At 46.9% G+C, this 27826-nt stretch overlaps 1 protein-coding gene across 6 annotated transcripts in view; it reads left to right on the top strand.

The window, feature by feature from the left end:
• Positions 1–27826, top strand: part of SYK (spleen associated tyrosine kinase) — a 107689-nt gene that overhangs the window by 41981 nt on the left and 37882 nt on the right. For all 6 annotated transcript variants that reach the window (XM_069575593.1, XM_069575596.1, XM_069575594.1 and 3 more), the window contains exons 2-4: positions 6869–7297; positions 9604–9764; positions 26495–26630. In XM_069575593.1, coding sequence (XP_069431694.1) covers positions 6896–7297; positions 9604–9764; positions 26495–26630 — 699 coding nt within the window. In that variant the 5' untranslated portion in view covers positions 6869–6895. The remainder of the gene's footprint in view (positions 1–6868; positions 7298–9603; positions 9765–26494; positions 26631–27826) is intronic.

Below are 27826 nucleotides of genomic sequence, written 5' to 3' on the forward strand. Positions count from 1 at the left end.
AGTTGAGCACGAGGTGTTGGACAAGGAATAGCAGCTTTATTCAGACCGAGAAGATGGTGGAGTAGTGTCCGCATCTTGCTGGGGTTTGGATGCTAGTTTCTCTTCTAGAGCAAAGCGGGGAGGTGAGAAGCTAAAAAGAAGTTGACGCTAAGTTGTTGCAAATATTTCCTGGTTCCGCTCAGACTCTGCAGGGCATGTGCTAATTTCTTCTTTCCTGTAGTCATTCACAGGTTGACCAGGTCAGGATATTTCCTGTGAGCTAACCAAAGATATTTTAGCTTAATGCTCAGACATGGGAGGTAGGGTTCCCAGAGGTGGGTTATTATGTGTACTTTAAGCTGTTGGGCTTCCCTTGTGGCTCAGCTGGTAAAGAATCTGCCTGCAATGAGGGAGACTTGGGTTCAATCCCTGGGTTGGGAAGATCCCCTGGAGAAGGGAATGGCTACCCAGTCAAGTACTCTAGCCTGGAGAATTCCATGGACTCTATAGACCATGGGGTCAAAAAGAGTCAGACATGACTTTTACTTAAGCTATAGGCAGCATCCTTTTAGAGACTGCTCAAAGCCAAATCAACAGAATACAAAGGTTAAAGAGAAATAGATCCAGTATGGAGTCAGACTTGTTCTTCCCATTATAATACCTGGGGCTTCCCTAGTGGCTCAGCAGTAAAGAATCCGCCTGCCAATGTAGGAGACACGGGTTTGATCCCTGGGTTGGGAAGATCCCTTGGGGAAGGAAATGGCAACTCACTCCAGTACTTTTGCTTGGGAAATCCCATAGACAGAGGAGCCTGGTGGGCTACAATCCATGGGGTCACAAAGAGTCAAACATGACTTAGCAACTGAACAACAACAGCAACATCACAATGCCTATTAGTCAACAAATAGTTTGGCCATCTGCCATATACCAGGAGCTGTTCCAGGCATCAGGACAGGGCAGTGAACAAAATCTTTCTCTTCTCACCTCCCAGAGCTGCCACTCTGGTGGGAGGACCAAGACAAGAATCTGTCTTCAATAGCAAATTACCACATATTGAAAGGTTGTCATCCATGGAGATGTGCTCTGGAGAGCAAACTAAGCTGGGAAGAGGAATGTGCTACCCAGGAATCACAAAACACTATTTCATGTTATAAAACATTTTCTTGGTGTGAAATCCACCTTGAACCTGTGTCATAAAAAGGTCCCAAAGATCCAGTCACTGGCTGCGGTGTTTTTTGGTTTTGCTTTTAAGTTGAAGTGTAGCTGATTTACAATGTCGTATTAACCTCAGGTGTACAGCAAAGTGACTCAGCTATACTTATATACACATTCTTTTTCATCTCCTTTTTCATTATAGTTTACTACAGGACATTGAATACAGTTCCCTGTTCTATACAATAGGGCCTTGTTGTTTATCCATTACATATAGAATAGTTTGCATCCGCTAGTCCCAAGCTCCCAGTCCAACTCTCCCCAGTGCTGCAAGGTTTTGAGGCTCTCATCTGGCAATAGCATGAAGCCTCACCTTACTCAAGAGCTACCTATGCAGATATGCCCCAGCTGAGGTGCTGAGGGTGTTTGGGAGGAGTTGAAGGGCCTGGTCCATGGAGACCAATGGCCTTTTTTGTTTCTCAATTTTTGAACTTTAGAATAAAGTGGTTTCACACCTGGCAAAAAATAACTGGGAAAGTTGAAATAGGCAAAAAACAAGTAGCAAGTTCTAGGCACTGTCGAGGAGAATATTACCCTTGTTGTTATTTAGTCACTCAGTCTTATTTGACTCTTTGTGGTCCCAGGGGCTGTAACACACCAGGCTCTTCTGTTCATGGAATTTCCCAGGCAAGAAGACTGATGTTGGTTGCCATTGTCTCCTTCAAGGGGATCTTCCTGACCCTGGGGTAGAACCCGTATCTCTTGCATCTTCTGCATTGGAAGACGGATTCTTTACCACTGCACCACCTGGGAAGCCACAGGTGGAATATTATCCTATTACCCTAGAAGGCATATTATCCCAGTGGGTGTTAAACAGAATTTGAGCTACAGATCTCCCCTGGGGTCCAGGGAAATGGAAGATTCAAGCAGTGCCTGTGAGAGAGTGCAGGCGGAGAGGGGAGCATCGCAGCGGGGAAGGCGCTGTCTGTACTGCTTTAGCAAAGTGAGCGAGAGCTACTGTCTGAGAAGCAGGGCTGAGAACAGCAGGGCGGGGATGCAGCTTCTGGGCACAGTGGCTACAGCAGAGGTGACCACCGCCCATCACCACTGCCTGTGTTATGGAGAAGGTGTCAGGTGGGTGCTGGTGGGAGCTGTCTGAACAAGGCATAAGAAGAGCATCACAGATGTTGTTCACCCTCCAAATTAAACAGCCCGAGAATCTTCCTTAAGCTGTCCTTGCAACAAACCGTCTCTGCTGTCAAAACCGCCACCAAGAGCAACGGCCCAGTGCGTCTTTGTCAGGCCCTGGCGCAGTGTCACCTCCAGCACAGGAAATCACACCATCAGAAAAGGGCTACTCGGCCAGGCACTGCTCACGCCGAGGGCAGCCAGGCTTTGCTCTCCCAGGGAAGCCAGAGAGGTGCCACCTGCTGGGGCTGAGCCTGCCATGCCTCAGGAGCCTCCCACTAGGGGCCTGGAGGATGGGCCTGGCAGGCTGCCTTTCTGCCTGTCTCCTGTCTTGTCACATTCATCCACTTCAGTGTGGGATTCACAGCAGAGGGCCAGCACCGATGTAAATATTAGTGGCAAACTGATGAATTTTAAAAGTGATAGTGGTTAAGGGTTTATATAAATTAAAAATGTTTATTAACACTTACAATATTGTTTTTGAAGACTCAACGGTTTTCATTGAGCCTAATGCTGGGTGGCAGCTCTGTAAAAAGTCCGAAGAAGTAGGAACAGCTGAGTGTGAGGGTGCATCTGAGGCAGGTGTGCAAGATGGTATGTGACCCAAGCAGAGGGAGTGTGTGAGCCAGGAAACAGGAGGGGGCAGCCATGGCCTGTGGACTGAGCCTGCTAGGAATGAAGCTGACCAAGAGAGGGATAGGATGAGCTGTAGGGAACTGTGTGGATATGGAGCAGATGAAGCAGGAATAAGAGGGGAGAGCTTCAAGGGGAAGGGGAGGGCAGCTGTGCAACTGGGGGTGGCGCCTTAAAGAGCCAGTAGGAAGAGATACAGGAGGCTTCCCAGGTGGCGCTAGTGGTAAAGAAGTGAAGTGAAGTGAAGTTGCTCAGTCATGTCCGACTCTTTGTGACCCCATGGACTGTAGCCTACCAGGCTCTTCTGTCCATGGTAAAGAACCTGCCTGCCAATGCTGGAAATATAAGAGATGTAGGTTCAATCCCTGGGTCAAGAAGATCCCCTGGAGGAGGGCATGGCTACCCACTCCAGTATTCTTGCCTGGATAATCCCATGGACAGAGGAGCCTGGAGGGCTACCATCCAGAGGGTCACAAAGAATTGGACACGACGGAAGCAATTTTACATACATGTATAAGGGATACAGAGAAACAGAACACATGCCAAAGCCATTTTAAAAACAAGCCCAAGAAAAAACAAGTATTCTGAAAGAACTGTGGGTTCCTGGCTGGGGCAACACCTGGGCTTTGGAAGGTAGGCGAGTAGTACATGGGGATCTCAGCCTCAGATGCAGTCAGAGCCAGCTCCGACATCACCCAGATTGTTGGCACTGCAGCGAGGCTGGTCCCTGCTCCTAACAGAGTTCAGGGGATGTGCAGGCACATGGAAGTTGGAAAACTGATGGGCTGCCGGGGACAGCAGTTGGAAAGGCAGCTGGGCTCACAGCACGTGGCAGGTGAAAGCCCCATTGCAAGAACAGAGCAGAGCATGAGAAAGGAGCGCTAGGGCCATCCCTGTGGAGAGGGGGCTGAACTTGTAACACGCACGGCACACAGGGGTTATCATCCTGAGAAGGAGAAAGAAGCAGAAGAGAAATATTGTTCTGAAAAGACATGTCTACTCACTGTCTTTCCAGAGAGGACTTTTGGTTAATAGCAGATGTCTTTGCCTTACGAGAAAATATGAACTGTACTTTTAAGAGAAAACAAAACCTTGCTGAGTGATGTTTAGAAACTTCCACAAGGAAAAAGTAATGATAGATAGTCAATTAAGAGAAGCAAGCAAGAAAATTATTTGTACAACCAAATTATAATAAAACCTATGTCTTTTTTTCGGCGCGGGGGGAGGTGCTCACTGAGAAATACTGGTTTGGCAATATTACCTGGAGAAAATTTTTACCTCTACGAGGCAGGTATTATGTTCTGTGATCCTTTTAAGGTAATTCCTATTGAGAAGAAACTGTTTCATGTAATCATGTGTGCGTACAGGTGTTTGTGTATCTGCGTCTCTGAATGTGTCGTGTGTGTGTGTGTGTGTGTGTGTGTGTGTGTGTGTGTGTGTAACATGAAGGGGTGTTGCCTTGCTCTCTCAGTGTACAGATGCAGTCATCTAGATACTTTTCCACTGATGACAAGCCGCTTTTGGTTTACCCTTTTGTATGCTTTTTAGACTGGTAATTTAGATTCTTCTCATCTACAACCACAACTGATCAAACAATCTTCCTGTCAAATTGTCTTCACATTTCCCTTCTGAAGTGTGTGTCTGTTTAGTGCAAGAGGTAGCTTTTTTGTGACAGATGTCTTTATCAAATGTGGAACCTACACGGTGTGTTCACTATCAGCCATGTGTTTGGTACAAGGTGGGTGCCAGGAAGTGGTGTGGAGGAGAGCAGGGAGGGGTCTGCATGTTACTGAGGCCTGGGGTTTTGGGAGGATGACACTTTTCATGCCTCAGGGCAACTGCTTGCCTGTCCTACCTCCCAGCCAAAGGTTTGATGTGATACATAAACGTGGCCAGTGCTCAACTCTCTGGGGTCCAACTACAGTATGTGACACAGTAGTCCCTCAGTGTCTATGTAAAAGGAGTCCCTTAACATCTTCACAGCAGGTAACTGACCAGCATGAGTGGTCTTGACAGCCATCTTCATCTCCAGAGAGCAATGGACTCCTCTGGGTTCTGTCCCTATGTCCCGGTAACCAGACATAGGGACAGAGTGAGAGCTCCTAAGTCTTATTTTGCAGGAGGACTTCTCTTTTTAGTTTGTCTCTTATAATTCTTTGTCCCCAACAAGAACAACAACAAAAAAGAGAAACAGAAAGCTTGGTTTGGCCCATTGGTCCAATGCTCTGTTTTTTGGTTCAATATTGAGAGGGTGTGTTTGAAAATCTTTTTTTTTTTAACTTAAATTTATTTATTTTAATTGGAGGCTAATTACTTTACAATATTGTATTGGTTTTGCCATACATCAACATGAATCCGCCACGGGTGTACACGTGTTCCCCATCCTGAACCCCCCTCCCACTTCCCTCCCCATACCATCCCTCTGGGTCATCCCAGTGCACCAGCCCTGAGCATCCTGTATCCTGCATTGAACCTGGACTGGCGATTCATTTCATATATAACATTATACATGTTTCAATGCCATTCTCCCAAATCATCCCACCCTCTCCCTATCCCACAGAGTCCAAAAGACTGTTCTATACATCTATGTCTCTTTTGCTGTCTCGCATACAGGGTTATCGTTACCATCTTTCTAAATTCCATATATATGTGTTAGTATACTGTATTGGTGTTTTTCTTTCTGGCTTATTTCACTGTGTATAATAGGCTCCAGTTTCATCCACCTCATTAGAACTGATTTAAATGTATTCTTTTTAATAGCTGAGTAATACTCCACTGTGTATATGTACCACAGCTTTCTTATCCATTCATCTGCAGATGGACATCTAGGTTGCTTCCACATCCTGGCTATTATAAACAGTGCTGCGATGAACATTGGGGGTACACGTGTCTCTTTCAATTCTGGTTTCCTCGGTGTGTATGCCCAGAAGTGGGATTGCTGGGTCATAAGGCAGTCCTATTTCCAGTTTTTTTAAGGAATCTCCACACTGTTCTCCATAGTGGCTGTACTAGTTTGCATTCCCACCAACAGTGTAAGAGGGTTCCCTTTTCTCCACACCCTCTCCAGCATCTATCACTTGTAGACTTTCGGATCGCAGCCATTCTGACTGGTGTGAAATGGTACCTCATTGTGGTCTTGATTTGCATTTCTCTGATAATGAGTGATGTTGAGCATCTTTTCATGCGTTTGTTAGCCATACATATGTCTTCTTTGGAGCAATGCCTATTTAGTTCTTTGGCCCATTTTTTGATTGGGTCATTTATTTTTCTGGAATTGAGCTGTAGGAGTTGCTTGTATATTTTTGAGATTAGTTGTTTGTTAGTTGCTTCATTTGCTATTATTTCCTCCCATTATGAAGGCTGTCTTTTCACCTTGCTTATAGTTTCCTTTGTTGTGCAGAAGCTTTTAAGTTTAATTAGGTCCCATTTGTTTATTTTTGCTTTTATTTCCAATATTCTGGGAGGTGGGTCATAGAGGATCCTGCTGTGATTTATGTCAGAGAGTGTTTTGCCTATGTTCTCCTCTAGGAGTTTTATAGTTTCTGGTCTTACGTTTAGATCTTTAATCCATTTTGAGTTTATTTTTGTGTGCGGTGTTAGAAAGTGATCTAGTTTCATTCTTTTACAAGTGGTTGACCAGTTTTCCCAGCACCACTTGTTAAAGAGATTGTCTTTACTCCATTGTATATTCTTGCCTCCTTTGTCAAAGATAAGGTGTCCATAGGTGCGTGGATTGAAATCTAATGGTTATGTGGGCAGAAAGGAAAAGGGCAGATTAGCTCAGGCTCTAGACCTGAGTCCATGAAGGAAGAGCATCCTGCTGACTGGAGGACTTTCCTCCAGAGCTGGAGGGTGGGTCCTCTAACAATGCCTTGCCATTCGGGTCTTGACCACTGCCTGGTCTTTGTTTTGCCAGGTGGACACCTGAAGGAAAGGCACAGGCATGGGTGACGGCGCCAATCACCTGCCCTTCTTCTTCGGCAACATCACTCGGGAGGAGGCGGAAGACTACCTGGTCCAGGGGGGCATGAGCGATGGGCTCTACCTGCTGCGCCAGAGCCGCAACTACCTGGGTGGCTTCGCCCTGTCAGTGGCACATGACAGAAAGGCACATCACTACACCATCGAGAGGGAGCTGAATGGCACCTATGCCATCACGGGTGGCCGGGCCCATGGCAGTCCAGCCGAGCTCTGCCACTACCACACCCAGGAGCTGGATGGCCTCATCTGCCTCCTCCAGAAGCCCTTCAACCGGCCGCCGGGGGTGCAGCCCAAGACTGGCCCCTTTGAGGACTTGAAGGAGAACCTCATCCGAGAATATGTGAAACAGACGTGGAACCTACAGGTGGGTGGTGGGCGGTCCTCTGGCAGGTGTGATGAAGGGTCTTATTGCTCACAGGGGCCCTGGAATTCCACACAGGCACCCAGTTGCATGAGAGCTATGCAGTGGTGCTTCAGATAAGCAACCTTCTCCTTAGTCATCAACATGGGCCCCCAAATGCCTCACTCCAAGAAGGCAGCCTTTCCTCTTTTGTGGTCATGCTTGAGAGGGTGGGCCCCTTTGTGCCAGCAATGTGGGTTTCTCCACCACAGGAAACCACTGTCACCCAATTCATGCTGGGCCCTTTCAAAGCAGGATCACTGGGCAGATACTTGTATTTATTTACTTAAGAGGATCATACTGAACACACTGATTGGCACTTGATTTTACCCCTTCCTAACATTTCTTCCAGAATTTTCCATGTCAACAAGCACACAGCTGCATCAGCCCCTTACTGGCCCTCTGATAGTCCCTCCTGTGGACCATAATTCATTTTACTAGCACATATTGGTAGACACCTTCATTGTTTATAAACAATGCCCCCTATCATTCTCATAACCTTTTATCAATATCAGCAGGGTAACCCCAAACTGGTTGGATTGAACACAGTGAAGGATTTGGATGTGATGACAGGTTGTCATCCAGAAAGGTCCCAAAGGTTGTGACAACTTACATTCCCGCCACACTCTCCATAGCACTTGGTATCAGGAGGCACCAGGCTGGTTGACAGTCTTCTGGTCGGACTCACATGTTGAACCATTTCCTTGCACTTTGTGGATGTATGCTTTTTATATGTACGTGTGGATAACAGTAGAGGCTTTTGGAGGATTCCATCCACTCACTCTGTTACTCCTATAATATGCTCTGCACTGACTGCATTCAGTCTTGCAGACCAATATTATGGATTCTGTATTCTTCATTAGTATTTATTGGATATGATTTATACCAGGGGTCCTCCAGGATCTAATGCCTGATGATCTGAGGTGGAGCTATTGTAGCAATAATAGAAATAAAGCTCACCATAAATGTAATGTGCTTGAATCATCCAGAAACCATCCTCCACGAGGTCAGTGGAAAAATTATGCTCCACGAAACTGGTCCCTGGTGCCAAGACTTAGACCATCCTTTTACTCTTTTAATAGATTTACTGAGGTATAATTTACACACTATGAAAATTCATCCCTTTTGAGTGTACAGTTCTATCATTTTTTTTTTAACAAACAGGTGACATCACGTAGCCCCACCCCCAGCCCCAATCAAGATACACAATAAGTCCATCACCCATCAAGCACCCTCAGGTCACCCCCGCCCACTCCAGCCCCTGGCAACCCCTTACCTGATTTCTGTCCCCATAGTTTTGCCTTGTCCAGAATGTCATGTAAATGGACTCACGCAGCATGTGGCCTTCTCAGACTGGTTCCTTACACCCAGTATAACACATTTGTGAACCAGTTACGTGTCAGTGGTCCCTTCTTTATTGTGGCTGAGTAGTATTCCACACTCTGTTGCTTTTGCCCTTTGCTAACTCTGCACCGGTTGCCTCCTTGGTATGTAACTGTTACTGCTTTTGTTTTTCGTCCCATCTATGAAGCATGACAAAATGTTCAGGTTCACCTTCCCTTCTACCTCCCCTCCTCTCTTCCTGCTCCTCAGGGGTTGGTTATGTTTTTATTTTCACTTCTTCTGGTTCTTTTTATAACTTTGAATCAGCGACTTGTGTTCTTCATTTACCACTGTAATAGGTATCTATTTCTCTCCCACGAAGTGTGATTAGGAAGGTAATTCACTCAGCTGTCAGCCTCCTTCTCATTCTCGTTTTCCATGTTGTCATTTCTGCATTGTCAAGATTTATCTCTTTTTTCTGTGACCACATCTGCAGTTACAGGCAGCAGCATATGTAAACACTTAGAGTGAAGCCTTTTAGGGGAAGACAGAAACAAAGCATGTCTCTTTGCTTGCACACATCTTAAGTCTTCCAGATTGTCATTAAACGATCAGGGTCTAATATAAAACAATCAGTTCTAGGAGGTGATTGATTGGGAGAGGTCAGGAGGCCCATTCTCTAGTCCTCATGGATTATTCCTGATGGTTTCTAAAGCCTGATGTGTCTTTGCAAAGGCCAGCCTCTGTATTCTAAAATCTATTTTGTTAGTCACGCACTTGAAGATACTTTAACATACGAGGTCTATTAACTTTCCTTATTGAATGAACAAACAAACAGATGTGATTTCATTTTACCGTTATCAGGACTTAGGACAGATTGGACCTGCTTCATGTGTCTTTCTTGTGACTTTCACTTATTATGGCTCCATCTCCTCTCCTCGTGACAGGGTCAAGCTCTTGAGCAGGCCATCATCAGCCAGAAACCTCAGCTGGAGAAACTGATCGCCACCACAGCCCATGAAAAAATGCCCTGGTTCCATGGAAAAATCTCTCGGGATGAATCTGAGCAGATTGTCCTGATAGGATCAAAGACAAATGGAAAGTTTTTGTAAGTATTGTGTCTTTTCTCTTCCACCACTAGCACCAGTCCTGCTTGGACAGTTAGGGGTCACTCAGCCCTCCCACCCCTGAACTCCTGGTGACCTCGGAGAAGGATCATGTGCTATCAACTGAGACACGCATGTTGGTTGGCCTCATAGACATCTCAAATTGAAGCCATCTCATGTAATTCAGCATTTGTTTTGCTCAGTCTGGCCTCAAAGTGAACCCTCTTCTTGGGCACTGAGGGACATCATTTAAGAAAGTCTTTTCAGCCACATATTCTGCTTTCAATGACAAACATGGGATGTGTAATAGTATGCATCCACCCATGTTAAAAAACAGTGCAATATGTTTGCTCACATTTGCCCCAAGATCCTAGACTTTGCTTCTCTTTTTGCTTGGAGAGACATGCCAATGGGGCAGATAGAAAAGAAAATTTTCTGATAGTCACTCATATGAAAGGTGAGTGCAGGAACTTGATCACAAGCAGGTATGTGAACTCTGGCCTCATAATCTCAGAAATGAGATGTGCATCCCAAGCCCTGCTCACTATTATTCTCAATGCTCAGCGCACCTCAATCTTGGAGCTGCTGGAGATGCAGGCCACCTTGGAGCAGGGTTGGTGGTCCAGAGAAGGCAAGGAGCTGTTTCAGACAGGTGTTGACCTCATTCTCCTAAGATGCTGTGACCAGGGGGGCGGAGGAATGCTCACCTGTGCTTGTCACTACTCAGTGATCAACCCTGGCCGTGCCGACTGGGTGCCCCATCCTGGCCTTGGACAGTTACATAGCCATGTTAGCCCTGTAACCAAGAATGTGGAGACACACCCAGTTGGTGTTTTAAATTTTTCCTAGAAATAAAAGTGTTTTCTCTGAGTATCCATCTATTTAAAGAATCTTCCTCAGACTTTACCGTAAGAGTAAATTTAGTTTCTCGGTTGTGTCCAACTCTTTGCAACCCTATGGACTACAGTCCACCAGGCTCCTCCATCCATGAAATTCTCCAGGCAAGAATACTGGAGTGGGTAGCCATTCCCTTCTCCAGGGGATCTTCCCCAACCAGGAATCAAACCCCAATCTCCTGCACTGCAGGCAGATTCTTTACCATCTGAGCCACCAGGGAAGCCCGACTTTACCATAATCCCTTTTATTTAAGAGGTGAGGTGATCTTAAACATAATACTTTATTTAAAAAGTGATCCTAAAAACAAGCATAGAGCAGCCTGAGTGGGCACATAAGGTGACTGGGATGATGCTTAGTGGATGTAATAACAACCACTGGCAGAGATCCTGGAGCAGGAAGACGTTTTCCACTCAGTGTGGCACCTCTTGGCTCGTTTCCCATTAGGTTTGGACTTTTACCACCTTCTTAAGACTAATTTCCAACACACATGTCACGGGACTGGGCCTATGGCCGCCTGTGGGTTAAGTCAGCCCTATGTTGTATTATCCAGACAGCAAGGCCTCCTGCCTTCTTGCCAGTTCAGAAACCTGCTCTCAGGCTCGCAGAACAGCTGCACTCAAGGAGGCTGCCTTCTTCCGACCTAGACAAGGGGGTGCTGCAGGGGGCACCCACTGTGGAACAGCCCCACAGCTATGGAGTCCTTCTTACTGAGGCTTCTTGAGCCTCATTCAGGTTTCCCTAAAGAATGTGTCTCCTCCACACTTTCCCATCATTTAAATGAACTTGTCCATCTGTGGACCAGCATTTACCAGTGTCCACAGCTGTGTGTGTTCTTGGGCTTCCCTCCTGGTTCAGATGGTAAAGAATCTGCCTGAAATGCAGGAGACCCAGGTTCGATCACTAGATCAGGATGATCCACTGGAGGAGGGAATGGCTACCCACTCCAGTATTCTTGCCTGGAGAATCCATGGACAGAGGAGCCTGGTGGGCTGTAGTCCACGGGGTCACAAAGAGTCAGAGTGACTAACACTTTCCGAGTTGTGTGAGGTGCTAGATGCTGACTCCAACTTGGACTTTGGAGATGGAGATCTCTGCCTTGTGAAGTCCACATCTCACTGGCAGAAGTAGACACTGAACAATTGAACAAGAGCTGCCCAGTGCATTGGAGCATTTAAGGAAGGGACTAGAACTTGCTGTGATTGGCGGTCTGGGATTCTGTTTTATGCTGGGTGATCAGGAGGGGCCTTGCTATGAAGAAGGCATTTGAGCAGAGACCTGAGGGCAGCCAGGAGCCATCCTGATTGAGGGAAAAGCCTATGTGGGTTCCCAGAGGCAGGAGTGTGCTCAGAGGGTCAGGCCACCATGAGGCCACTGTGGATAGTACAGAGTGGGGTGGGGTACGGATGGAGGATAGGAGGCAGGCCACTGCAGGCTCTCCAGTATTAAGAAGACTTTTCTTTGGGCAAAGCAGTGCATCTACTTTTGGGAAGATGTTAGGGCAGATACAGTTGAAGTTCATGGGGACCCATCTGGCTGGGTGTAGACAGAGCCAGTGCAGAGGAGCAAAAGTGAGCAGGCTCACCAGCCACACTTGTGTGTGTTTATATACATTTAAACCAAAGTGCGATGTCCATTTTCCTACAGAGATTTCAAGGCCTTCACCTTCTCATGTCTGAGCACAAGAACTGCCTTTAGTGGATATTGGAAGGAGGAGTGGCATGGGTGCTGGTGGCTGCACCAGCGTGGCTGGGCTCTGTCTCTCCTGTGCAGACGGGCCCTTATTGTTGGGAGCAGCAGTTCATTTGTTTCCTCTCTTGTCCCCAGTGACCCTAGGGAAGAGGACAATTTTAGCACCAACCCTCTCTTATCCTGATGTTCACAGTTCCTTGTCAAATCTCATCTTGCTGCTTGATTTTATCACTGAGGGCTGATGATCCAGCTCATCATTACTTGCAGCTCTTATGCAGGTCCATTCCCAGCCCTCTGGACATGGTTTGGCTCCAGTTGGCTGCCCATGACCACCATGTGCTTCTTATACCCCCACCAACCTCTTCACACCAGCTCAGAGGTGTTTGTTTCCTGTGCCACCCTGTCTAAGACTTGCCAAGACTGGCAGATCTTACCTGAAACATGCCCGCAGCACCTGGAAGATGTTGAGAATGTAGGAGGCTTTCAGATTCAGAAACAGAACCTATCCTCTGTGCTTCGTAATCATGGGCTTCGTGTGGCTCAGACAGTAAAGAATCTGCCTGCAATGCAGGGATGTGGGTTCAATCCCTGGGTCAGGAAGACCCCCTGGAGAAAGGAATGGCTATCCACTCCAGTATTCTTACCTGGAGAATCCAAGGGACAGAGGAGCCTGGTGGGCTATAGTCCATAGGGTCAAAAAGAGTCAGACATGACTGAGCAACTCATACATACACAGATAACACATGAATAGGTCACACATAATGTTAAGTACTTCATAGTAGGTTAATAAATACAGGTGGATTTCGAGTCATTAACGAACATAGGATGAAAAGCCAAGGGACCCCCATGGCTAATGTTGACGGTTTACGGTTCCCATTTAGGAATATCTTGGAGAATCGAGTGTGAAAATATTAGATTCATTCTGGAATCTCTGGTCTGCATTGTGGTTCAATGGAGCAGATCCCCAGCCTCCATCTTAGAAAAACAGTCCTTGCCACCCACAGAAACCATATCTCAAAATGTCTGAGACCTAAATGAGGTTATAAATCCTCTCTAATGCAGTTTAAAATGCAGAAGGTATGGGCCAAAGACTCTTAACTGTTGAGATGGATTGTGTCTGGGGAATCTGGCCAACTCAGATTGTAGTTTTTCCTCCTCTTGAATTATGGTATGAAGTACATTTGTGGTGGCAGAACTTCTGAGCCAAGAGCTACCTCACTGCTAATGGTCTAAATCCTTTGATTTTCAATCAAGGACTTAGGTGGAGAAGGCAGTGGCAACCCACTCCAGTACTCTTGCCTGAAAAATCCCATGGACAGAGGAGCCTGGTAGGCTGCAATCCATGGGGTCGCTAAGAATCAGACACAACTGAGCAACTTCACTTTCACTTTTCACTTTCATGCATTGGAGAAGGAAATGGCAACCCACTCCAATGTTCTTGCCTGGAGAATCTCAGGGATGGGGCTGCCATCTATGGGGTCTCACAGAGTCAGACACAACTGAAGCAACTTAGCAGCAGCAGCAGCAGCAGCAGCAAGGACTTAGGCACAAGGGACTTGCCCAGGACTGTCAGGCAAGGAGGAGATGAGGGCTGGAATTTAGGGTCTCTGATGTGTTTGGACGGAGAGATTGCTATCGTTCAGTTGCTCAGTCATGTCTGACTCTCTGCAACCCCATGGACTGTAGCACTCCAGGCTTCCCTGTCCTCACTGTCTCCCAGAGTTTGCTCAAACTCATGTCCATTGAGTCAATGATGCCATCCAACCATCTCATCCTCTGTCACCCCCTTTTCCTCCTGCCTTCAGTCTTTCCCAGAATCAGGATCTTTTCCAGTGAGTTGGCTCTTTGCATCAGGTGGCTAAAGTATTGGAGCTTTAGCATCAGTCCTTCCAATGAATATTCAGGGTTGATTTCCTTTAGGATGGACTGGTTTGATCTCCTTGCTGTCCAAGGGACTCTTAAGAGTCTTCTCTTTTGAACCACAGTTCAAAAGCATCAGTTCTTTGGCACTCAGCCTTCTTTATGGTCCAACTCTTATATCCATACATGACTACTGGAAAAACCATAGCCTGAGAGGAAGCAGCAGAAAAATCCATGTCCAGAGCCTCCCCCCGGCCCCAAGCCCCACTGCTCTCCCCATGTAAGGCATGGTACCAGGACATGTCACTCAGAATGCCCACTCTCTGCCTTGTCTCCTGTCCACACAGCACTGCTCAACTGTTCAGGAGTGGCTTTATCAAGAGTGGCCAAGAGAGACATTCTACTGTCCTTGGGTAATAAAGGATGTAAGCGTAAAGGCTCTTTACAGAGGGGATGGACAGTGTGGTCTATAGAACCCCCCACCCTCACAGTCATCTGCGCCATTTCTAGAGGTGGCTTTTCATCACCTGCTATAATGGGCTGAATGCTGTGTCCCCACAGATTCATATGTCGAAGCCCAAGCCCCCAGTGTAAGAGATTTGGAGGTAGGGCCTTTGGGAGATGATTAGGTTTAGACAAAGCCACGAAGATGGGTCCCCATGATGGGATTGCATATGAAAAGGAGGAGACAAGACTTTCTCTGCCTGCTTACACTGAGACAAGGTCATGTGTATGAGTGCACAGCCAGATGATGATGGTCTGCAAGCCAGGAAACAGGCTGCCACGAGACATGGGCTCTATCAGCATCTTTTTAAGAAACGTTGTGTTTTGTGTTGAAGTATAGTTGATTAGCAATGTTGTGATAGTTTCAGGTGGACAGCAAAGGGACTCAGCTGTACATACACATGTATCCATTCTCCCCACCCCTCCTCAGGCTGCCCAGTAACATTGAACACAGTTCTTGTGTTATGTAGTTAGGAACATCATCGTGATCTGAGAATTCTAGCCTCCAGCATTGTGGGGAAGAAGTGCCTGTTGTTTAAGCTCTCCAGGTTGGGGTGTTCTAAGATACCTATCCATGTCTTGGGTCTAGATGGCCAGGTGGGAACACCAGACAGGGACCCCCAGCCCAGGTCCTATGAATGGAGGCCAGAGCTCTGCCTCTTTCGTGACCCCAGGGACAGAGGCAGAGTGGACAGGCTATGTTGAGAATGTATCCCCTCGGCTCTCTGAGGCCTCATTTGACAGCATGGTTTGCAATTTTGAGAATTTAGCCCAGCTCAGGTGTGACTACACAATGAGTTTGTTAGGAAAGGGAAACAAAGCTTATGAAAAATTTGTATCCTCTCCCCAAAAGGAAAGATCCAGAATTGGTGGGGTTCAAAGCCTGTATAATTTGGAGATCTTCTTTTATTTTTATTTTTTCTTTTTTTTTTTTTAATTTTAGTTTTTTATTTTTTAAATTTTAAAATCTTTAATTCTTACATGCATTCCCAAACATGAACCCCCCTCCCACCTCCCTCCCCATAACATCTCTCTGGGTCATCCCCATGCACCAGCCCCAAGCATGCTGCATCCTGCGTCAGACATAGACTGGCGATTCAATTCACATGATAGTATACATGTTAGAATGTCATTCATAAAAGAACACAAAATTAGGTACAAAATACAGTATTTTAGAGTCAGAGAAAAATCACAAGGAATTGCAAGCTTCTAAAAAACTGATAAATACTTCAGACATACAAAATTTTGGAAAGTAATATCATTTTTTTTAGTTAAGTGCCTGACACATGTCTATAGCACTTGTTTTCTGCATCTTTTGACTACACACTGTTTGGTTGCCTCTTCGTTTGACAATAATTTGGTAATATTTCCTGAATATTGAAAAAAGAAAACTTGGTCCTTCCTCTTGGGTCACAACTCATTCTGAGTAATGCATATCCATTTTTAGGATTACTGTCAACTCTGGGAAAGGAAGTTGGAGTGGACGAGAGAGTGGTCTTCTCTGGCTATGATGAAATAACTTTTACAAATTATATAAAACTCTAAGGCCATGTGATCACACTGCTGGACCCTGCTTGGGCCAGATGAGCCTATGGGGATGGGCTGTGGTCAACAGACCTCTGACCATCTCATGTATAAATATCTCACCATGTGGTTCATGCAGGGCAGCTCAGAGCTCTCATGCACACAGGCTGCCCCCAAGAGCGCATCATGTCTGTTGAAATGTAATGTGCTGGCCCCTTCATGTCACCATGGAAGCTATCTCAGACCAAAAATGCTCTACACGTGCCATGTTCTGCAAATATAAAACAATGGAATTGTCACTTTCTTTGTATTTAGTCTCCAGGTAAACATATTATTGTTTTTGGCCAAAGATGCTTTCAAGTCTTAAAGAATCAGCAGTGAGTTCAAGGTGACCTTTAAAACACACAGATGGTGGCTTTCCAAATGACTGAATTAACCTTCCACAGAGAAGGTAGTAGTTTAGATCTATCAAAGGAATCATCACACCAGTAAGTCGCCAATGCCATTTTCACTATGGTTCTTTTTTTTTTTTTTTCTGTCATCTATTATTGTCTGACTTTAAACAGAAGTATGCTATTTAAAAAAAATATCCTTTCATTCCACAAAATAATGAATTCCACCAGATATGTACCAGGCATTGTGACAGCACCGTGACAAACGAGATAGACTTTGATCCCTGCCCATACCATGCTTAAAGCCTAAGTGCATGTTGGTGCTTCAGTCATGTCCAATTCTTTGCAGCCCCATGGACTGTAGTCCCCCTGCCTCCTCTGTTCATGGGATTCTCCAGGCAAGAATACTGGAGCGGATTGCCATTTTCTCCTCCAGGGGATCTTCCTGACCCAGGAATTGAACCTGAGTCTCAAGCATCTTCTGCATCGCAGGTGGATTCTTTACTGCTGAGCCATCAGGCAGGCCCTTACCGCCTAGGGGAAGATGTCAAATTTAGAAAGACATGCTGCAAAGCGTGTCATGTGTCCCACCCATCATCACGGTCTATCTAATGCTACCAGGGACACTGACTCTCAAGCGTTATCTTTATTGTATTTCTTTTCACGTGTCTATTGTCTATCAGTCCACTTATTATGAATGCCTAAGGCAGGGACTGGCCACCATCTTCTCAGCTGGAGCCCCAGTGCTCAGGACAGAGGCTCAGTGGTAAGACTCTTTCTGGGGAAAAGGACGTTTAAGCTGTGCTCTGAGCAATGAGAAGAAAATTGGTGGAGAAAGAAAAGAAAATAAACTGGGGACTTCCTTGGTGGCCCATTGGTTAAGAATCTGCCCTCCAGTGCAGGGGCTATTGGTTCAATCCCTGGTTGAGATACTAAAATCCCATATGCTGCAGGACAACTGCCTGTACACCACCAGTAGAGAGAAGTCTGCTCACCTCAACTAAGACCCAACAGAGCCAAATGTTAGTTTAAACAGCATATAGTGTTTTGAAAAATAAAAGAAAGTGGTCCTGGGCAGAAGAAAGTGTCAGTGCAGAGTCTTAGGGGTCAACATTGTGACCTGAGTGTGACTTGGCCAGGAGCAAAGCAAGAGTGACAGGGAGGTCATCAGGCCAGACCGGAAGTCCCTCCAGATCCCAAGGGGTGGGCCAGGGAATGGACTGTCCACTCAAGGACCCTTTGAGAGTAAAAAGGGGCCAATGACAAGATGGAAAGGGGTACAGCAGAGGATAACAGGACTGTCTCAGGCCAGAGGGTCATCCTTTTTTGCACTAACTGTAGCATTTGCCAAATGATCCTTAAACTGGCTGATTAGATTTAGCTGAGGCTTCTCAGGGGGCACTAGTGGTAAAGAACCCACCTGCGAGTACAGGAGACATGAGAGATGCAAGTTTGATCCCAAGGTTGATAAGATTCCCTAGAAGAGGGTATGGCAACCCACACCGGTATTCTTGCCTGGAGAATCCCATGGACAAAGGAGCCTGGCAGCTACAGTCCACAGGGTCGAAAAGTGTCAGACATGACTGAAGCGACTTAGCATGCACGCACACACAGATGGTGAAAAGGCAAGCCTGACCATCAGGAGGCCTGCCCTCCTCCATCAGGAGGGAGGAAAAGTCACAGTGGGACGAGTGCTGGGCAACTGTACCCAGAGCCGCTGGGTGAGAACGGTGGAGGGAAAGGAGTAGGTTGCTTGTGCTGACTGCAGGTCTTATTTTTGGAAATGCCTGGTGAATGCCAGGCCAGCATTGCCACGGGGCTGGGAGGTGGAGGGGATTGAAATAGAGATCCTAGGAGAGTGGTGGGTTTGAGGCGCTGCCAGGCCGAGTCTCCAGGGCCAAACCAGTGGGGCTGTCGGGTGTGGGAGATTTGTGAGGTCCTGAGGGAAACCCTCACTTCTGGGCTTGCCCCTCCCCGAGTGTAAAGAGAGGGGGATGAGGCTTCTGTGGGGAGAGAGATGGCAGAGTCAGGTCTTGGACCAGGCACCGTAGTTTGCAGAAGTCAAGAGCGAGTGTGGCCTATGTGGTAGCTGGGTTGGGCGGGCAGGGGCAGGGAGGTGAAGACTGAGGCCAAGAGGAAGCCCAGGGGAGCTGGAGTCCAAGGGTCTGAGAGGCACCTGTGCTGGGGAGCGTGTGAGGAGGGCGAGAGTTGTGGCCTGTGGGCTTCCCCAGTCCTGAGGTCATAGAGCGTTACAGCTCCTGCACTTGGGGTGGGCCCCAGCACCCTGCGCCGGCCTGTGGTTGTTGCATGTGATGGGTGGGACTCCTCCGCCTGCTCCTTTCCCATGTCAGCTTTTTAATATGTCAAAAATCATCTCAGGTACCCCAGAGCCCTGTATGCCAAGGAAGAAGAGAGTGCAGAGGCCTCTGACCAGGTACCAAGTAGTGGTGCCATTTGCCTTTCTCAGGCCCTCCACAATTATCTTCCCACCCAGCCCAGTGGAACAACTGAGTCCTCTTATGTTTTCTGCATCTGAAATCCAGGTGCCCCAGACCTTCCTTCTTCATGACTTTCGAGGAGAAATAAGCCCTTTGGTCTTTGCGGCGTCCCTTCCTCATTAGCCATTTTCCAGGAGTGTTGCCCTCTCATCATTTCCTCCCTCCCTCCCTTCCATTGCCCCCTGTATTGATTTTCATTATAGCCCCATGCCCCTCACACCCTTACCTCCTTTGCACACATGGGTGCACAAATTATGCACACACACACACACACATTCACTTATTCATGCCTCTTATGTGTCTGGGCCCTGTGGGAAACCCTCCAGGAGAACTTACAGGTAAAGAAATGAGCAGCATGTATAGATGGTCTGATGAGGGTGTACCCCATTCGGTACACAGCTGGATACTGGAAGATTTGGTGACAATGCCTTTCTAAGGGAAAACGTTGTGATCACCCAGAATCAGAGGTCTGCAAAACCTTGTGGTCCTTGTCCAGGATGGACCTGGCTTGGGACACCAGACAACATATTACCTGTCACCCCTGAATCTTAGAACAATGCCCTCTCCCCTCCCCTGCCCCCATCCCACCAGATGGACTGGGAGGCAGGTGGATGCCTCTCTTTGGAAAGAGCTATGAGGCATCTTTTTCACTGTAAGTACAATTCAGTATAAGGTAGCCAGGAAAAAAAAAATGCATTCAGAATGTGACACATTTTTCAGAGACAGTGAGATAGAGTATAAGAATATACACTTGTATTCCCTATGAGCAAGGAACAAATGTAAGTTAGGATGAAGAAGGAGGTTCCACAGGGTGGATACAAAGTCCAGAGCAGATGATGTAAGCAGTGGTTCTCAGCCTTCTGTTTGTGTGCAGATCACCTGGAGGCTGGCTAAAGCACAGATTGCTGGGTCAAACCACAACCCCCCACCTAGTTTTTAACTCACCAAGTTTGGGTTATGACTCAGAAATTTGGATTTCTGCCAAGTTCCCAAGTGATGCTGGTCTGGAGACCACATTTGAGCCTGTTCCAGATGCCCGGTGCCTACCTTAGCAAAACTAAGAATAGTGATAATTTGAGATGTTCCAAGGTCATTGGAGGATCTTTAAGTATATGTGCAGTAATTTTTCTGTTTTATTTGATTGATTGAGACATAGTTAACCTTGAAACTGCTTCTGTTTGTAGAAACTTAAGTTCAGACAAGCACAACCATTTAATAGCTCTGTGATTTAGACAGCCTAATTAATCTCTCTGACCTCAGTTTACTGAATGATAAAAAGGGAAAACTAGTGTGCTATCTGGCTTGATAATCGAGATGAACAAGGTCATGTGTTTAAAGTTCACCTTGTGGTTGTCCTGTAGTTGTGCTTCCTGCAACTATGAATCTTTTTCTTTCATCAGTTCTGGAAAATACTCATCTATTTTTTTTTCAAATATTACTATCCTTCTTTCTTACCATTTCTTCCTTCATAGCTTGCTATTAAACATATTTTAGGCCTTACTCCATCCTCTATTCTTTCTTCTTTTCTGTTGCCTTTTCTCTATGTGCTGCACTATTAAATGTCCTTGGATTGTCTTTTTGTTCATCAATTTTCACTTCATCTGTATCTAATCTACTTTAAACTCATCCACTGCTTTTTTCCATCAGTTATATTTTTTAAAATTTTCTAGCAGTCCTGTTTGTTCTGGTTGTTTCTCAAATAGTCCTGTACATTTTTGAGAGCATCTTATTGCTTGCTAGTTTTTGTGAGTCCCTCATTTGTTTTTTGAGCATTTCATGTATAATTAGCTTATATTCTCAGTCTAATGATTTCAATACAGAGAGTCCTTAGTGTATAAATCTATGTCTCTCCTGCTCTCTTTCTCTTCCTGCCCTCGTTCTCACAACTCCTGTTTCCTTTGGTTTGGGGTGATCTTTTGAGCTTGTATTTGATTGATATTCATCTGTGGGACTCCTGAGTGTTCTGTGCCAGGGACACTGTCCTCTGTGGTTGAAGAGGTTTTCTTCTTCATGGTCCTTGCTTCGTTGTGGGAATCCTAGGTTCAGATGCTCACCTTGCTGCTGACCCCAAGAATGGGATGTTCTCCCTGTGTCCACGCCAGTACTGTCATTAGGTGAAACACACTTTTTTTTTTCTTATTTATCACTCACTTTTCCCTGCTCAAGTTATAGCTCACTTTTTTCTTATATACCTACATTTCAAAAGCAATCTGTGGGTTTAGGAAAAAAAAAAAAAAACCTTACTTTTGTTCACTGATGAATGAGACTGCATGACCCTCATATGCCCACAGTAAAAGCTGAGTTCTTTGAGTGCTCTCATGTGCTGCCATCAGGGATCAAAGTGTGCCATTTCATTCGACACATGTGGCTCTGCAGCTATAGGTCAGCAAAAAGAGTCACAGCCTGTCTGAAGTGAAAAGTTTAAAGGGGGTGGTGGACTGATGGGAGTATCTCTTCGTTGGTCTGATCAAGGTCCCCATGAAGCTGGAGGAGAAGCAGTGCGGCCTGGTTCCATCTCATGAATGAGAGCAGAGGGAGAGAGGGGAGTCTGTGATGAAACTTGAAAAGGCAGGTGTATGAAGGAAGAGCTTGGCGTGGCCCCGTATCTGGACCTGTGTTCCATACTGATCCTCCTTTCACTGTGTGTGTGGAAGTCTCACGTGTCTAAATTTTACTGAAGTGGAAGACAGAAGCACCCAGAAGTTGCATTTTCTTTTCCGTTCTGTGGATCATTAAGGCTGGTACCTCTCCTGAGTCCAAGGATGCTCCTGGCATTTTGCTGGCAAGCACACTACTGAGCAGGCTTCCCAGGTGGTGCAGTAGGAACGAATCCATCTGCCCAGTGCAGGAAATACATGAGTTCAGTCTCTGGGTCAAGAAGATCCTCTGGAGTAGGAAATGACAACCCAATCCAGTATTCTTATCTGGAAAATCCAGATAAGAATAGACAGAGGAGCCTGGCTGGCTACAGTCCGTGGGGGCACAAAAAGTTGGATGCAACTGAGCACACGTACCTCTGAGCCACTCCCATGTCTCCTCCCCTCTCCCAGCTCCTCTCTTAAGAAGCCACTGTTGGGCCCCATGCTGCAGTATCTGACCACCTGATACAGCATCAGCTCTGGAAGGGAGCCCCCTCATGTCTCTCTGAACCTCCCCTCCAGGCCATAGATATACAGCTCATACCCAGCATCCTCCTTTCCCCTCAGCCAGCCATGCTCTACTCTGCCATGGGGGAAAAAAAAAAAAAACGCAGACAGTGAGAATGCTTGGTAGGCCAGGCTGTGCCCCGGCTGTTCTGTTCAGTCTGCAGCAGACACAATGCCATGACCCCAGACCTCAGTGGGTGAGGGTCGTCCTGACGGTCCTACCACCGCTTGGGTCCTTCCTTCCCTATGAATGTCTGGGCATCATTACCGCATGTTTTCTCTGATCCAGGAAGTCATAGGAAGGGGGAGCCCCTCCAGGCTGCATCTGGCAGAATGAACACTCTCCTGACCTCAGTTTTGCCTTGTGCCTCATGCCTGTGATGTGCAAAACCTGCTCGTGGCAGAGCCTGACACAGTCCACCCTTGGAGACAAGGTGGATCTCCTGCTGTCTCACCAGGGACCTCAAGTCAATCTTACAGTTTGAAAGCACTGAAGTCCCTCACCTTGTAACAGCAAAACACAAATCTGTCGTGAGCCATGATTTGTCTTGGCTTCTTCTGTCTGCTTCTTCCAAGAGACTCCCCAGAAAGAAATTCTTCTGGGGCTTCTGGGAACATGCTGAAGATAGTTGACCTGGAGGGTGGTCAACCTCAAGAGAGGCTGCAAGACTAGCCTTTTCCCTTTCCACTTAGGGCATCCAGGTGACAAACCCGGTGGGTGTCCCAGGACAGTGGGGGTCTTTCTGAGGAACAGGAAGGGGCCAGGAGGAGGAGGAGCTACTTCAGCTTCCAAACCAGTGTTTTCCATATGTTAGATTAAAAATAACCCAGCCCAGGATCTGCCTGCAGCCAGCCAGCAGACACCTCACAGTTGCTGGCCGTTAGTGTCACCAAGCCTCTGGTCTTTGCCACCTACAGATGCTGGGCCTGTGGGTTTCCCTTCTTTGCCTCGTTTCCTGCCAGCTGCCTTGGGGGCCGCTCAGGCTGCATGTCCACGGTCTGTCCCTGTGCCTGCTGCTCCTTAGACTGTGCTCACCAGGTAGCTGTTGCCACTGATATCGCAGGAGCTGGCACAGGCTGCCTGTCTGGAGCTCTGTGAGAGAGACTCCTCCAGGGCCTCTTCTCGGGGGGATCCTCAAGGCAGTGTGTGCCTTTACAGAAATAGCTGATTGATTTTTGTCTCACACCAGCTCTTTTAATGCCATTTTTCTTATGAAATATTCAACACACACAAGAGGGCCTCACTCTATACGTGTATCTTAGTGTATCTTTTCTAGAGCCAGAGCTCTTTTTTTTTCTTTCACTTTTTACCACCTCCGTATACATTTCTCAATGAAATCGTTCAAATTTACCTATCTGGGAACTTCTTACAGATAGAATCACAGCGTCCATTTATACTTATGAGAGTCACTTGTGCTTTGTATCACTGTCGTTTGTTCATTTTATTCATGACATTCTGTGGTATGAATACCCCAAGACTGACTTACTCTGTACTCAGCAGATACTTAGCTTGTTTACCATTTTTGATAATGACAGATAAAGCTGATACAAACATCCCCACACATGTTACGGGTGCAGAATGCATGCATTTTGTATATCTTGGAGTGTATCACTGGCTCGGAATAAATAGGTTCAGTTTCAGTGAGTGAGTGAAGTCAGTAGAGAATTCCAAATTGTTTTCCAAAATGATTGAACCAATTCATGCACCTGCTGGCGGTAAATGAAGATGCCTTTTGCCCTCATTCTCAGCAATTTATTATTTTCCGTCTTTTTAACTTTTGCCAGCCTGGAAGGGGCATAATGTTATTTCTACTGTGGGCCTCATTTCCATTTCCCCATTTCTAATGAGGTGATTGCACCATTTCCCTGTCATTCTGCGATCCTCTGTCTGTTTTAACAATAAAAGGTCAATCAAGACTTAAGGCAAGATAGAGTGATGGGCATTGGACATGGATTCAGAAAGTCAGAGTTCAGATCCATTTAATTGTCTCCAGGACCCAAAGGTCCAAGATTCCAAAGTTAGTTGTCACTCATGTCTGACTCTTTGTGACCCCATCGACTGTAGCCCACCAGGCTCCTCCATCTATGGGATTTTCCAGCCAAGAATACCAGAGTGGGCTGCCATTTCCTTCTCCAGGGGATCTTGCCAACCCAGGGACTGAACCCACGTCTCCAGCATTGCAGGCAGACTCTAAGCCAGCAGGGAAGCCCAAGACACAAAAGACTGGAAATCAAAGAGAATGGTATTTTGGAATGGCCTATGGACATCGTTATCCCAAGTTACCCTTTTATATGTATTTGCATAAATTCTTAATGCTTCGTGTTTAGAATTTGTATAATTCTCTGAATCTTCAAACTATCCAATTTGTTTGCCACTGATGCTTATAAACTAAGCAAAGCAGGGGTGAGTAATCCTGCCTTATAAAATAGCTTCCCTAAGAGATAAACTCAGTTCTTCTTCATATAAAACTGTTTTTCCTTTTCTGTGTGGTTGTTTTTCGATTTGACAGCAGCCAACTGGCCTTCATGGGCCATGTGACCATGAAAGGGAGCTTACACTTTGGGGTGCAGGCGACCTGCTTGGGTTTGGGGGAAGGGCTGTTTTCACAGTGTGGAAGGTTTCAGAAGCAGTCCTGCAGAGGTCGAGGGGAGTCTGGGTGTGTCCCGCCACCCACACCAGCTGCCCTGAGCACTGAGGCATGGAAGGAACCTGTTCGCCGCGCACAGCCAAGCACAACTTAAAAGAAACTTATTTTTAAAACAAAGTTCCAACCCCATGTGACACAGCTGAGCTCTCATGTCCTGGGCTCACTTTTTGAGATGAATCTACAAGGCCAAAAGTGACTGCGTCAGCTTCCAAAACTGGTCCTGTGGATGTGGTCTCTTACAGCCAAGGGAAGGCATCAGAAATTTCCCCACAATGGGGAAATCCCATGACAGTTTTGGCACATTTGGGCCTCTTCCCAAAGTACAGTTGACTGGACACATTGCTTAACATTTGGGGGCCTCAGTTCCCTCATTTTAGAAAATGACAAGGCCGGCAATGCTTTCTGGGACCTTCTGAGATCTCAGCGACTCACCCTCTCACATCTTGTGATCCCAAAGGTTTGAGTTGCTGAGAGGGGAAGATGGGCTGAGGATGGTGATGACTAAGGAGTTCAGTTGGGGGAGGGGATTCACCTCCATTCTTCTGCCTTTGCAGCCCTCACCTAGACTGCACCCTCCCACAGTCCCACAGGTCTTCCTGGGCAGGGCAGAAGACCTCTCCCTACAGGGCAATGGGTGTCTCTGTTTGGCATCAGGCTCACAAGTCTCATCCCTGGATAAGGGAAGGGAGTGGCATCAAGGAGGGGACCAGGAGGCCCCTCGGGGACCAGGAGGCAGAGCCAGGGCAACCAGCACAGCCCTGCTTCTGCTCATTGGTCCCCAACCCCCAGTGGCGGATATTTTCCTCTCCTGGTGACATTATCTGACGCTATCGCATGGTGGTTTAGTCACTAAGTCGTGTCCGACCCCATGGACTGTAGCCCAGCAGGCTCCTCTGTCCATGGCATTCTCCAGGCAACAATACTGGAGTGCGTTGTTATTTCCTTCTCCAGGGGATCTTCCTGACCCAGGAATCGAACCCAAGTCTCTTGCATTGTAGGCAGATTCTTTACCATGGGACATTTTAAGTCCCAGTCCTGCTTTCTCCTCCCTGTAAAAGGGAGAGTGATCTTGACAGAATGAAGAGGGTCCTAGGACGTGGGAGCCTTTCCTGGCCTCCATCTGGGGTCAAGAATGTTCCTAGTTAAAATGCCCACCAAACACCCCCTCCAGTGACACACCCTGGGTTGAGTCGGGGAACTGCACTGTCTGGAATCTAACCCAAAAGCAGACCTCATGGAAGAGAGGGGCTGAGTGCAGAGGGCTGCACAGACTCCACTGTTCCGGGGTGCTGTGGGATTCATGTGCCTGTGCCCTGAGCCACGCTGTGCTCCAGGTGAATGGAGGACTCACCCCCAGAGCCTGGGCCTCTCCTGACATCCCCTCAGTGCTCCCAAGCCTGCTGGTTCCTTGTCTGGGACTCGAGGTGTCATCGAGCTGTGAGCTGGGCCTCCCTGGGTACCAAGCCCTTGACCCCAAGGTCAAGACGCTGCTGCAGGCTGCCTGCCCGGGGCGCTCCTCCCCACCCCCAGCAGGCAGTAGGAGTGATGGTGACACACTGTCTTCTCTCTTCCAGGATCAGGGCCAAGGACAACGGGTCCTACGCCCTATGCCTGCTGCATGAGGGCAAGGTGCTGCACTACCGCATCGACAAGGACAAAACGGGGAAGCTCTCCATCCCTGGCGGGAAGAATTTCGACACTCTCTGGCAGGTACATGTCCTCCTGGACCTTTATAGAAGACCTGGGTCCTTGCTGAGACCTGCCCAATCAGAGTTCCACATTGCACCCTCCAGGTTCCTGGATGCGTTGGTCTAGGGTTACCACGTTAGGTGACTGAGGCTCCCATAGCTCGTTCAGGGCCCCTCAGCTCTTGGCACCAGGCAGTGGTACCTAACCAGGACTACACGTGGTTTAACAGGAGATCCTGCCTTAAGGCACTAGGGACGTTCTACCTGGAGCCCAGAGCAGCCTTTCAGACAAATACACGGTAAAGAAAGGTGTAGATGGCTGGGAAGGGAGTGTTAAAGGTGGCTAATCAGACTATTCTTTGAATTGTGAGGGGCCAAATTTAATATAAAATGTCAAGTGCCATTCTTGCTGCAAAATGAATCGCTGCAAAATTAAGGCAACCTAGTGGTCATCATTTCCTGCGTGTCAGGCCACCACTTGTATAGGATTATCCACCCCTGGCCTAAAAAGGAGTTCGTCTTAACCCAGATAGTAAAGCCCGAAGCAATGTGTAATATGAGAGTTACTTAGGCACTAGTGAGCTCTAATCCGATGTTCACCCCTGCTTTCCACCAGGTACGAACGACTTGGCTTCATTCTAAATCACAGCTCCATGAGGAAATGGGAGAACATCCTATAAACTGTAGTGAGCCCAGAGGCAGAGAAAACCAAAGGACTCTGCCACCCCAAGAACGACAGCTGCATTGAGTTTTTGTAGGTGCAGGATGTCACTGGGAAAGGGTTCAAATGAAGGCCCCACTAGGAACTTCATGGGTGGCACCAGCAGGAAAGTACCAGGCTCAAAAAATCTTGTCTTTTTAAAACCTGAGATCAGGGATCCCTATTACCTTTAAACCACTCAGAGTAACCACCACATGATGTATTTTGGCTCTTAACTGTAACTGGAAGAAAATCTTTTCTTTGCATGCTGGGTATTTTAATATTCATGCACATTAGTCATAATGTTGACATTATCTTTTGGTTTGTAGCTCATTGATGTGTAGCTCATTATTGACCACAGTCTTTGCTTTATTTTAATGGTATTGTTTTGAAAGAGTGTTTGCTCAATGCAAATCAGAGAGATGAGTAGGGAATATTGCCTTCTGGAATTAATTTCCCATCAGAGACTCTCACCTCCTACAAGGATCGCTGATGGTGTGCATTGAAAGGCACTGGCC

Source organism: Ovis canadensis, chromosome 2 (assembly GCF_042477335.2).
Source record: "Ovis canadensis isolate MfBH-ARS-UI-01 breed Bighorn chromosome 2, ARS-UI_OviCan_v2, whole genome shotgun sequence".
NCBI lineage: Eukaryota > Metazoa > Chordata > Mammalia > Artiodactyla > Bovidae > Ovis > Ovis canadensis.